The following is a 13,207-nucleotide window of genomic DNA, read 5'->3' on the forward strand; positions in this document are numbered from 1 at the left end:
ATTTTAGCAGAGATGATTTCTGTAACACGATAAGAATGAAAGCCATACTGGTATAGGTTGAAGAGTGACCATGAGACAAAAATGGAACCAGTGCAATCAGGCGACTATAACAAAATATCACAGACTCCATGGCTTAGAAGCAACAGAAATAGATTTCTCATAGTTCTGGAGGCTGGAAGTCTAAGATCAAGGTGGCTGCATGGTCAGTGTTCTAGTGTGGGCGTCTTCCTGGTTTATAGCCAGCACCTTGGCATCACTGTCCCCTCATGTGGGAAGTGGCTAGGCACCTCTGTGGGCTCGCTTTCATAAAGGAACTCATTCCCATTCTCTCAAAGGCCCCACTTTCCTAATGCCATCATCATTGGGGAGTTAGAATTTCAACATAATGGATCGGGGGTGGGGAGGATGCAAACATTCAGACCGTCACCATCGCAACCAGTAAGTGCAGATAGGAAATGTGTTGGCTTTTTTGTTTGGTTTTGTTTGTTTGTTTTTATGGCTGCACCCATGGCATATGGAACATCCCAGGCCAGGGACTGAATCTGAGGCACAGCTGTGACCTATGCACAGCTGCAGCAATAGATCCTTTAACCCACTGCACCGGACCAGGGACCAAACCCCGGCCTCTGCAGTGATTGGAGCCACTGCAGTCAGATTCTTAACCCACTGTGCCACAGCAGGGACTCCAGAAATTGGTTTTTAATGGGAGAAGAGATGATGCTTACCCATGAGCTCCGGGCTTCATGCAATAAAAAATTGATAGAGACGCAAATATTAGAAAATCAAGAGGTGAGTTCCCTTCATGGATAACAAACCCGACTAGGATCCATGAGGTTTTGGGTTCCATCCCTGGCCTCGCTCAGTGGGTTAAGGATCCGGCATTGCCGTGAGCTGTGGTGTAGGTCACAGGCATGGCTCTGATCTAGCATTGCTGTGGTGTAGGCCAGGGGTTACAGGTCTGATTCGACCCCTAGCCTGGGAACTTCCATAAGCTGCTGGTGCAGCCCTAAAAACCCCAAAAACAAAAAAAAAGAAAGAAAATCAAGGGGAAAAGAGGTGGAGTAAGGTAGGGTGTGAGGAGGCACAGAGCACTGTGCCCAGAGTAAGAAGTCTAGATGTTGTCATATCATTGCTCTTAGGATTAAATTACAAAATGATGACTTTCATTTCTTCAATATTCCTTACCCCACCTTCTTCTGAAAAGAATAAATTTCCCTTCTTTTCATCTTTTTTTTTTTTGGAGTATCATTGTGGACTAACATTCTATTTTACTCAATATTTTATAATCAATTACCAACATTATTTGTTTCTCCTAACACTTTAATAGAAAATTTTTCAAATGTAGAGAAAAGTTGAAAGAATTTCATGGTGAACACATCACCTACAGTCTACAATTTCCATTTTAGTATACCTTATTACATATTTCCTCAGCAAGGCTGCCTTCTATCTATCCATCATTTCATCTCATTTTTTGACATAGTTGCAGACACTAATGATGTCTATTTCCTTTTGGTACTCAGTTTGTCCTAAATTTGGCCAGTGATTTCAGAATGCTTTTGACAAGGATTGAATTTATTACTGGATATAACCACCTCAGAAAATACATGAAGTAAACATTCAGAATATATAAAAAATGAGGTCATGGTTTAGCATTTTAATGCTTTTAACCAAGTGCCTACTTCCAGACTGTCAGAGTTAGAAGTGGGCCCCAACCAGCAGCTGTAGCTCTGATTTGACCCCTAGCCTGGGAACTTCCATATGCCACGGGTGTGGCCCTAAAAAGCAAAAAATAAAAATAAAAAATAAATTAAAAATAAAATAAAATAGAAGTGGGGCCGTAAGTTTGGCCTTCACAGCACCTCCATCTTGCAGAATTAGTGAAGTGGCACCACCAAGTGGACATTACATTCGGTAACTACTTTCCTGCCTGCCTGAGCTTGGCTGGTCTGACACCAGAATTACTTTGGAAGTTTATCTGCATTTCATCCTCTAAATATAACCCAGGACTCTGAAGAATTCTGGTGGAAAAAACAATGCCTTATTTAAAAAAAAATCATATGACATCAGCCTCAGACAATTAAGCAGGATGCTCAACTATCGCTCATTTTCTCTTTATTTCAAGAATAGATTTGAACCAGATGCTAAGTCCTTTACTCCTGGGCATAATTTGATTGTTTCCCACTAGTAGATTTACAGGATGATAATACAAACAGAACCAGAAGTAAAACCAGGACTTTCAAATACAAATAAGAGAAAAAAGGGGGTGGCATATTCTCCCAGATGCATCCATTTAGAGCGGCTTCATAACTAAGAGATACATCCGATGAGAAATAGCCAGGGAAAGCTTCCCCACCAGCCTGAGGGGAAAGGGGTGTTTTCCACTCCACAGACCAAGAGGAGGTCCAACTCCAGGTTTGAAATGGATGTGAAAGATGCAAAAGGACTCTCATCACATGGAGTGCATAAATACAAATAGAAAAAAAGAATTCACATGTTTTGCATAACTTACATCCATGGCATTGAAATTAAGGTGGTTATCGGAACTTGCCACTGGATCTTGTTAAGGATTTTTTTTTCATGTTTTTAATGTGTTAGTAAACATGCAATACATTATTCTATCACGAATTCATTTTAATATTTTAATAACTGGATTTCAATATCATTGGTTTCCTTCCTAATCCTACATATTTAATTTTATGTATTTTAAAACATTCTGAAAGGGGTCAATCAGTTTCACTAACTGTCCTACTTTAGAAGTTGCACGTAGCTTCAATTGCAATGACAAAATGTCATCATTACCACTGGGAAGTTATGAAATATGCCTTTTTATGGAAAATATTAGGCCCTACTAAAATTCAAAGCTCTATTTCCTTTTTTTATTAAAATATAGTTGATTTACAATGTTGTGCCAATTTCTGCTGTACAGCAAAGTGACCCAGCCATACATATATATATATATACATTCTTTTTCTTCCATCATCTTCCATCAGGGTCTATCCCAAAAAACTGGCTCTAGTTCCCTGTGCTATACAGTAGGACCTCATTGCTTAGCCATTCTAAATGTAACAGTTTGCATTTACTAACCCCAAACTCTCAGTTCCTCCCACTCCCTCCTGCCTTCCCCTTGACAACCACAAGTTTCTTCTCAGAGTTCTAATTCTAAAAGAAATGGGGGGAGTTCCCATCGTGGCGCAGTGGTTAACGAATCCGACTAGGAACCATGAGGTTGTGGGTTCGATCCCTGCCCTTGCTCAGTGGGTTAACGATCCAGCGTTGCCGTGAGCTGTGGTGTAGGTTGCAGACGCGGCTCGGATCCTGCGTTGCTGTGGCTCTGGCGTAGGCTGGCGGCCACAGCTCCGATTCGACCCCTAGCCTGGGAACCTCCATATGCCGCAGGAGCGGCCCAAGAAATAGCAAAAAAAAGACAAAAAAAAGAAAAGAAAAGAAAAGAAATGGGGAAATGACATGAAGAATGACCAGCAGTCTTGGCCACAATGCACCTTCTATTTGGGTTATAGAGTTCAGAGTTCAGAAGATGTTAATTAGATTCCTATTATTCGTTATTATTTTAGTTTTCCTTTGTCCTTACTTTTGCCCACTTGATTTGTCATAGACTGAAAGAGTTTTCTCATGTCTTTCTAAATATGTCTCCAGATATTTCTCTCTGTTTTCTTTGATAATCCATGCTACTGGTACAGCTTCAAAGGCTGTGAGATTGTACCCTGATGATTGGCTTCTTTTTGGACAAGGTAATTGAGTTTTCTGTCCTCTGTCAGCCTCGATTAAGATGGTGACCACTGCCTACTTTGCCTGAGTCACTGTCAGTCCACAGTTGTGTTCTGCTGTTCCATCTGGCTCAACCAAATCAACTTTATTGCTCTTAGCTCCTCTCATCATAGTTGATGTGATTTTTTTTTTGTCCTTAAATCTTTTCATTGATTTGGTTGATGTTTGTTTGTTTGTTTGTTTGTTTTCTAAAGATGTGGGGTTTTTTGTTTGTTTTCGTGAATCCTCTTATAACCAGCTTAAGATCGTGAGTTATCACAGAATTAGTTTTGGGTTTTTTTGTTTGTTTGTTTGTTTTTTTGCAGCCCCAAAGGCATGCTGAAATTCCCTGGCCAGGGATCAAACCTGCACCACAGTGACCCAAGCCACTGCAGTGACAAGGCCAGATCCTTAACCCACTGAGCCACCAGGGAATTCCACAAAATTATTATATTTTCTATCTTCCTTTAATTTTCTTTCCTTCTCTTCCATCACTTGATATTTTAGCTGAACATATTATCTTCTAGTGTTTACTTTTCTAGTTTAAACACTGCTACTTATAATCTCTCCTGGGTCCCAGAAATTAAAAGTTGAGAAAGTTGGCCTACTTATACTATCATCTACTTTTTTGTTTCCTTCTCCCTCAAGTGGGGCCCTGATAATCTTTTCTACATTTTCAGGGGCTTTAATGTTTACCATTTGTTCTGGAATCTTAATCCCTGGTGGTGGTTTAGATTTTTATTCATTAAAAAGATTCAGGGAGTTTCCTGGTGGTCTGTGGTTAGGACTCAGCTTTCACCTCTGTGGCCCAGGTTCAATCTCTGGTCTGGGAACTGAGATCCCACATTGATGCTGCTGCATCCCACATGCATGCTGCAGTCAAGGGGAAAAAAATCAAAACCTACTGTACTTGTTTTGCCAAAATTTCTCCATTTATCATTTGTTTCACTTACTCTTCTTTGAGGAGTTTCTTTAAGAAAGCTCACGGAAGCCATATTCCAAGAGTACTTGCATGTTTAAATTCTTTTTTTTTTAATCTTTTTAGGGCCACATCAGCATATGGAAGTTCCCAGGCTAGGGGTCAAATCAGAGCTGCAGCTGCCAGCCTACACCACAGCCACAGCAACGCCAGATCCGAGCCATGTCTGTGACCTACACCACCGCTCATGGCAACTCAAGATCTTTAACCCACTGAGCAGGGCCAGGGATTGAACCCACATCCTCATGGATACTAGTCAGGTTCATTTCCGCAGAGCCACCATGGGAACTCCTGTATTTTTTTTTTAATCTGATGAATAGAAACCTTCTAATTGTTTTCCTTCAGGTACAAAACTCTGCCTCTTTCCACTTTTCCTTATCCCCTTCTACTTAGAGGTGCCCTTTGGCTCTGGCTCACAAAGGTCAGGAGGGAGGAGTGTTATCAGGGTTCTGTGGCCCTGACTCCTTGTGCCCAACTCAAGGCTCCCTTCGGAGCATTCAGAGGTGACAGGGCAGTGTGACAATGAGCCCCAGGCTGGTCAGGTGGCTTCCTCCCACAGTGCTGCTGCTCCTCACCCAGTTTGTAAACACACACAGTCTGGCAGGAAAAACAGGAACATCTCACAGAGGGAGCGGTCTAGCCAGTGCCCATTACCTCACATTAGGATTATGGAAACCCAAGACTTGAGACAGAGCCAGAAGTTACATGAGCCAAGAAGGTCAGAAGCAATAGGTAACAAACAGAGGCTTCTGGAAGACACACAATTTGGAGGCAGACATTAGAGAAATGGCCCTAAAATATTTGATATTTGTAGGATTTCCAGTCCTGCTAAGCTGTAACAAACCCAACTAGTGTCCATAAGGACTTGGGTTCAATCCCTGGCCTCGCTCAGTGGGTTAAGGATCCAGCATTTCCATGAGCTGTGGTGTAGGTCGAAGATGTGGCTTGGATCCTGTGTTGCTTGGCTGTGGTGTAGGCCGGCAGCTGCAGCTTCGATTTGACCCCTAGCCTGGGAACTTCCATGTACTGCAGGGGTGGTCCTAAGATGACAAAAAAAAAAACCAACCCTGAAATTTGTAGTTTTTTTTAAGTAAAAAAGAGTAAGAAATAAAAAGAAGAGGGAGGAATGATCACAATTTGAAGATATTAGATTCAAAAACAGATGCTGACTTTTACAAGCTAAATTTCATCAAGAGGACAAAGTACATGCCCAGAACAAGCAAGCAAGTAGCAAATTAAATTGTAAAATTAACATAAAACTCAATGAGTACTTATTATATGTGGCACCAGACTGGTCACAGAGCCCACTAGGTAGGTAAAGAGCCCCATGGTATGAGGACTCAAGAAATTAAGGCTGGATTTGAACCCCGGTATGACCATGGAACCCAAGAGTTTTATCATAATGCAGCATCAATTCATATAGACAATTTATCAATAGTCCAAGAAGTAGTCACCTAAGATTTATATTTGAGTCATTGCCTGAGATCTAGTTGTATTGAATTTTATACATTTAAGTTACTATTTGAGGCAGTTGCTCTAATCTAGTGATGTATTTATTACCAGTACCTTCACTTAGACACTTAAGGCTCAGAATATTAGAACATAAGGTAACTTCTTAAAGAAGTAGAGAAAACATTCCCTTACTAGTACTGCACCATTTGTAGAGACACTGTTTAATCTGTTATTATATGTTTGACAGTCCCTTTCTCATTCATTCAAAAATAATCATTGAGCGGAGTTCCTGTCATGGCTCAGTGGTTAACGAATCCAACTAGGAACCATGAGGCTGCGGGTTCGATCCCTGGCCTTGCTCAGCAGGTTAAGGATCCAGTGTTGCTGTGAGCTGCGGTGTAGGTCGCAGACAAGGCTTGGATCCCCCATTGCTGTGGCTCTGGTGTAGGCCGGCGGCTATAGCTCTGATTAGACCCCTAGCCTGGGAACCTCCATAAGCCGAGGGAGCGGACCTAGAAAAGGTAAAAAGACCAAAAAAAAAAAAAAAAAAAGTCATTGAGCACTGTGCTGGGCTCATGGTATTCCACAGAGAACAGAGGACATAGTATCCAGCTTCTCAGCTTAAAGTCCAGTGGGTAAAATACAGATTTAACAGTCTCAAGTCCAAATGACATCACTTCCCATTTTTGTGGCAGGCACTGGGATTTTGGCATCCGTGGTAATGTTTAAGCCACCCTCTTCCTCAGAATGCACCACATTGATTGCTTGTTACTGTGTTAGACTCAAGGACCACCACCCCCCCTCCCCGCCCCTTAGCTGAACCAAAGCCCCCCAGCTCGGTCAGGGAGTTCTTTCCCACTCAGGTTCATGCTGCAAGTAATGAAACTGAGTTTGGTGCAAGCAAGACAGGCTTTTATTCAGTGGTCAAAGACTCTTGCTCTAAAGGCATCTTTTCCCAGAAGGGAGAGGAGGAGTAAGGGAATTTCAAAGGCCAGGAGGCAGACAGGTCATCAGGCTCTAGGTAAAGGGTGGAGATTTCCAAGGGCAGCGGGCCACACAGACTCTTCCACACTCCTTTGCACAGGGCACTAATTGTACCCAGCAGAGTACAATTCCCCCCTTAGGGGCAGAGATCTTAGCATGATAATGAAGCCAAGGTAACTCTTGGATACCTCCAGGTTTCCTTTGCACAGGCACCTTCCCAGGGTCAAGTTAGAGCCAGGTCTGGGTGATGGATCACTATATTTCTCAAAGCATATTTCTCTCTCTGCAAAGCATCTCAGCCAAATACCAAGGACTTTTTTTTTAACAACAGTTACCTTTGAAACAAACAGAGAAATCAGGCAAGCATCCTTCAGTTCTCAGGGGTTGGTAAGGAAACACAACCAGCATGTATGGTTGAGAAAATTTTTCTGCACCTGCAGCCTTGGCTGCATGGCAGAGATGACACTTCCAGGAAGTGTGCATTAAAGGTGTACAGAGATGTGGAGATAGATTAATAGGTACATATCTGCATACAAAGAAAATAAACAACTTTGATCACCCGTGGAAATCTGTTCTGGCGATATAGAGCCCTCCACCCATTACACTGCCTAGAACTTGGCCGTGTAATGTCAAGCCCCAGAACCAATTAAAGAACTTCATAGCTATTCCTCCAGGTTCTTGTCGCTATCACTTTGCCTTCTGGGAAATTCCCATCTTACATAAACATTTATAATCTATGTCCTACTAAAGGTTAGGATCAAGTCTCCTTGGGAAAAGGTTTCTGTGCTTGCCCCAGGTCTTAAAACTCCTGCCGCACCTCCTCAGCAAAGCCAGTCCCTCAGCTAGAGCACATATGGCCAGAACAGTTTCTATAAGGAAGGTAGAAAGAAAGGCCCCCGTCACAGTGATGCTGAGTCTGTAGCAGAGACACTTCATCCGAGAGATGGGGACAACGCTGTGCAATCAGGGCCACAGTGGGAGGGAGAGATGGAGACCAAGTGAGTGGAGTAGGCACAGGTGGAAGAATGTCAAACCCATCATGGAGACAATGACCTGCTCACAAATGCAGAATTGCCCACTCCTGTTATTTAAAGGGCAGAGTTGACTTATAACCAGCCTATAGGAGGAAGGCCACTCTGCTGGCATAAGAAATGACCACCAGAACCCTACACAGAGTTTAAAAGTGGCCACAAGCTGGAGTTAGCATCATGGCTCAGCAGGTTATGAACCTGACTAGTATCTACGAAGGACACAGGTTCGATCCCTGGTCCCTCGCAGTGGGTTAAGGAGCCAGCGTTGCTGTAAGCTGTGATGAAGGTCACAGGCACAGCTCAGATCCACTGTGGCTGTGGCTGTGAGGTAAGCCTGAAGCTGAAGCTCCAATTCAACCCCTAGTCTGGGAACTTCCATAGGCCACAGGTGCAATCCTACAAAGCAACAAAACAAAACAAAACAAAAAAACAAAAACAACCCCAGGCACTTACTGGCTCAAGGACCCTGCCCTTCAGAGGGGGCTTGATCCAAGATCATCTCCTTAGTACATCCAGCCACTAACGCTAGGTAGAGAAATTAAAAGTGGTGTGATGTAAATTGCTGAGAATTCCACACACACACACACACACACACACAGCACCCACAGCATTGTTACCCATTCAGTGGACAGGTGTGCACTCAGAATACAGTCGTGGATGTAGGAGTCCAGTTTTCTAAGGTATCTATTAATCCGAATTGCTAACCAGATGGAAATAAACAAAGGGCTAGGAAGTAATTATGGGCCACCTATTATAGCCCCATGACTCCAATTTGAAAAGAAGCAGAGAAACAGGTGTTTTAGGGGTCATGTTTTCAGGCGCCAATAAACACCCACAAACACCCCCGTTGTTTCTGATGAAAATTGTCAACCAGGAGATACTGTTCTTCCTGAAAATGCTAAAAAAAAAAGCCAAGGTGTGTACTCTAGTGGGGGTAAAACAGTCCCATTACATGTTGAATAATACATTCCCAGAGGTGGTCTTGTCACCATTTATGTCCAGTCTACCCCCCATGCCAACCCTCACCCCCTGACCCCCACCCCTTCCTCTTTCATTAACTTTAAAAAGGCAGGCTCAACCCTGCCCATGAGGAAGTCTCCCATTCTGCCGCCAGGTGGCAGGAATAACCAGCAGCAAGAGGCTGAAGCTCTTGGAAGCAGAAAATGTCAGGATTCTAGAAGGGACCATAAGAACACCAAGCCAAAACTGCGATGTCTAGATGGGTGGATGGAAGAGTAGGAAGATGTAACCTGCCCAGTGTCACACATGTAATTAGGGACCCGAGGGATCAAGCCTCTTCAGGTACCTGTGACCAGTTTTTCCTCCAACTTTTGCTGGGTTTTATTTTTAATCTTTTATGAAGGACATTTTCAGCATGCATGAAAGCAGGAATAGAAAAATGAGTCCCTAAGTACCCGTTAGCCAACTTTCAATTAGCAACATTTAATCATCTTTCATACTCTATATATTGACCCTCACACACAGCTATATTTCGATACCAAGTATCCAGAGCAGCCACATTGCTATACTATCTAGTGCAATATTAAAATCCCCTGGTTCACTAATCCAACTAATAATCGTTAGTGTCTCTTATGTGCCAGGAACCAGGCTAAAGTAAAGTATCAATACTTGTAGACAGAAAAGCAGCTTGGCCACAAGACTCTTACACATGAATCATGTGTGTGCTGGAAGTTAGACATTATTTATACAACCCTGTGTTTCAATAAACGGAACATGGAATACAAGTTGGTATTGCATTTTTTTTTCCTCTAGATCCATGAGGCTAGACAGAGATCTAACGATAAAATCAAAGTCATGCACTTGTTCCTTTTCAAAGACAAGGTCATAACCAACAAGGCTAGGAGAGAACATTTTCTGAAAAGATACAGGCACCCACCTGACACTATCTATCTATTGGAATGAAGGGCCAGATAAAAAGGCAAGTTGGGATGAGATGGGAGAAAGATTGGACCCACCCAAATAAGGAAGAGGAAAAATGAACCAGGTGTTTGTCACACTTGGAAAAAACAGCTAGGGGGTCAGAACACCCCCTCCAAGAGCAAACTCCACTCAGTTTGTTAAAAATCAAAAAAGTAAAAGTAATATTGGTCTCAGAAAAGGAATTTTTTTTTCCTATAATCATTACTACCAGAGGCTGCTTCAAACCAAACAAAACACATGTCAACATTTCATAAATCCAACATTTAAAAATAAAATTATCTAGCCTCTGGTTCGCTATGTTTGGTTTTATAATATGGAGGTCTGTGTGATGTGATGCAAAGGAGACTGAAAACCTGCACTCTCATCTAAGCTCTGCTTATTAGGACGTTACAAGGCCTAGACCAGGCAACAGTCTGCCTTTCTCAACTTGGACCACACACATCTTTTCTATCATAACAACACACACGCACAAAAATCATCCAGGTTTCAAATATAAATAGTGACCTTCAATACAACACATGCATTTTTCAGGTCATCATGGTCCTGATTGAAGCATGATTTATGTATAAATCTTTTTTTTTTTTCTTTCTCTTTTCTTGGCCTCCCAGTGGCATATGGGGTTCCAAGGCCAGGGGTCAGATCTGAGCCACAGTTGTGACCTACGCTGAAGCTGCAGCAGCACCTGATCCTTAACTCATTGTGCCCAGAGTGGATCGAACCTGCATCCCAGCACTCCAGAGACACCACCGATCCTGTCTCACCACAGCGGGAATTCCTATGTATAAATCTTGTCATATAAGAAAGTGCTCAACTTTCACAGGTTTACAGGATAGCAGAGAGACTATGGCAAGCCCAGGGCAGAACTTGGCCTGGGCTTGGAAAAGGGCATGTCGTTCTCTTTAGCTGGGTATTCATTCATCATGACTACAAGGGGAGTAGAGTGAGATAAATAAGCAGGATCCTGCAGCCCTGAACCATGCCAAGGAGCATGTAATTGACCCTTGGAGGCCGAGAGACTCACTTTATTATGTAGGAAGAGTGGTGTAGAAGGGATTTATAGACAGTTCCAGACGAAAGATCAGAAGCACAGAAACTGAACATGCTTTATCAAAGAAATGGAAAAAATGCAAAACACTTAGGCATTTGTTAGTCTTATACTTAAAGGTATTCATCTCTTTAGGAAAAAAATATAAGTGAAATATAAATGATCCAAATTTTTAAACTAAAATACACTTTTGGCATGAGCAACTATACATAATGTATGAACACATTAGGCGAAGAAAAGGATTTACATTTCTAGATCGAGACACAAGGATTTACATTTCTTTTTCCTTATGTTGCCTCTATAGTCGATGGTCACATTTAAAAAAATATATAGGTTTCTTCATGTGCCAAGATTCACTGGTTCTTTCTTTAATCAGCTGACTCATCTTTGCCATCCCAGCCCTCAAAATCTTCTATGTATCATTCATTGAAAGAATATTTGGGGTTTTTTGGCTCTGAATTTTTATTTTTTTGCAATCTGTGCTTTTTCTTAGAATGACGAAATCTGCGTTGAAAGCCAGAACACATCAGGAAACGACAACTCATTAAGGAGCAGAGTTGTGCAAAACAGAGAGGATGAAAATGGAAAACAGGTATGGCTAGAAAGCAGTGAGTGAATCTATCGCCATGGTAACTGCTGTGCAACAGCTATAGGGACAGAAAGCTCAGTGCTCAGCTGGCATTCAGAGGAATGAGTTAAATGGTAAGTAGAGTATGTGTGGCAGAGCCAAGAAGAAAACACACATGCCCAAAGATGCTGCATTTATATACCTGTCCTCAGACTTCTCTGATGGTGAGAGTACCTAGGCTTGTTCTGGCACTTCACTATTAAAGATTCCAAACTCCATCCCAAGGCTTCAATCAAAACATCTCAATTTGAAAATAAACGAGACAAGAGAAGGTTCTAAAACTGTGTCCTTCACACCCTAAGGTTTCTCAGGGACACCTAGGAGTGTATACAGCAAGTTGAAGCGCTCTGTGACAATGCCACCTCTTATTTTTTTTTATCTATTGAATTCTGCATAGGATCTCATTTTTTTGTTGTTGTTGTTTCCCTGAAAATATCTTTTGAGGTGTTCACTTTTAAAGGATATTTTCATTGAGTATAGATTTTTTTAAGAAACTTTTTTTTTTTTAGGAGTTCCCTTGTGGCATGGCAGGTTATGGATTTGGCATTGTCACTGCAGCAGTGCAGGTCGCTGCAGTGGCACGGGTTCAATCCCTGGCCTGGGAACTTCCACAGGCCGCAGGCACAGCCAAAAAAAATTTTTTTAATTGAAGTATAGTTGATGTACAATATTATATAAGTTACAAATGTAAGAATCTCATTTGAAGAAAGTCTTCTCTAATTTGCTAAAAAAGAATCTCGGAGTTCCCATCATGGCGCAGTGGTTAACGAATCCGACTAGGAACCATGAGGTTGCGGGTTCGGTCCCTGCCCTTGCTCAGTGGGTTAAGGGTCCAGCGTTGCCTGAGCTGCAACCTTACACAGACCGAATTGCTGTGGCTCTGGTGTAGGCCGGTGGCTACAGCTCCAATTCCACCCCTAGCCTGGGAACCTCCATATGCCATGAGAGCGGCTCAAGAAAAAGCAAAAAGACAAAAAAAAAAAAAAAAAGAATCTCATTTGAGGAAAGCCTTCTTTAATTTGCTAAAAAAAGTGAGAAAATTACCCATATATTTCATCCTTTAGAAAGTAATTTTGGTTGCCATATGGGGGGGGAGTTTGCTCATGATAAAAGCATAATTTATTTGAAGGAGAAAAATTGAAATACTATTGCAGCGAAATTTGGAAGACAAAAAAATGACCTGCAATTCCAGAAAAAAAAAAGTCAGTGTCTATCATATTGGAATAGTTTGTTTTCATACAAATACATACACGTCTGCCTGCCTTTGTCACCCATATTGAGGTCATAATATTTGGTCATCATCTATTTCACTTAATACATTGTCAGGTGTTCATATCACTAAGTATTCTTCAACAAAAAAGAGAAAATAATACTTCTGTTCA

At 42.0% G+C, this 13,207-nt stretch overlaps 1 protein-coding gene across 1 annotated transcript in view; it reads left to right on the forward strand.

The window, feature by feature from the left end:
• Positions 1-13,207, forward strand: part of SLC28A3 (solute carrier family 28 member 3) — a 62,329-nt gene that overhangs the window by 15,419 nt on the left and 33,703 nt on the right. The window contains exon 3 of the mRNA XM_047755338.1: positions 11,691-11,789. Coding sequence (XP_047611294.1) covers positions 11,691-11,789 — 99 coding nt within the window. The remainder of the gene's footprint in view (positions 1-11,690; positions 11,790-13,207) is intronic.

This window comes from Phacochoerus africanus, chromosome 12 (genome assembly GCF_016906955.1).
Source record: "Phacochoerus africanus isolate WHEZ1 chromosome 12, ROS_Pafr_v1, whole genome shotgun sequence".
Classification (NCBI taxonomy): domain Eukaryota; kingdom Metazoa; phylum Chordata; class Mammalia; order Artiodactyla; family Suidae; genus Phacochoerus; species Phacochoerus africanus.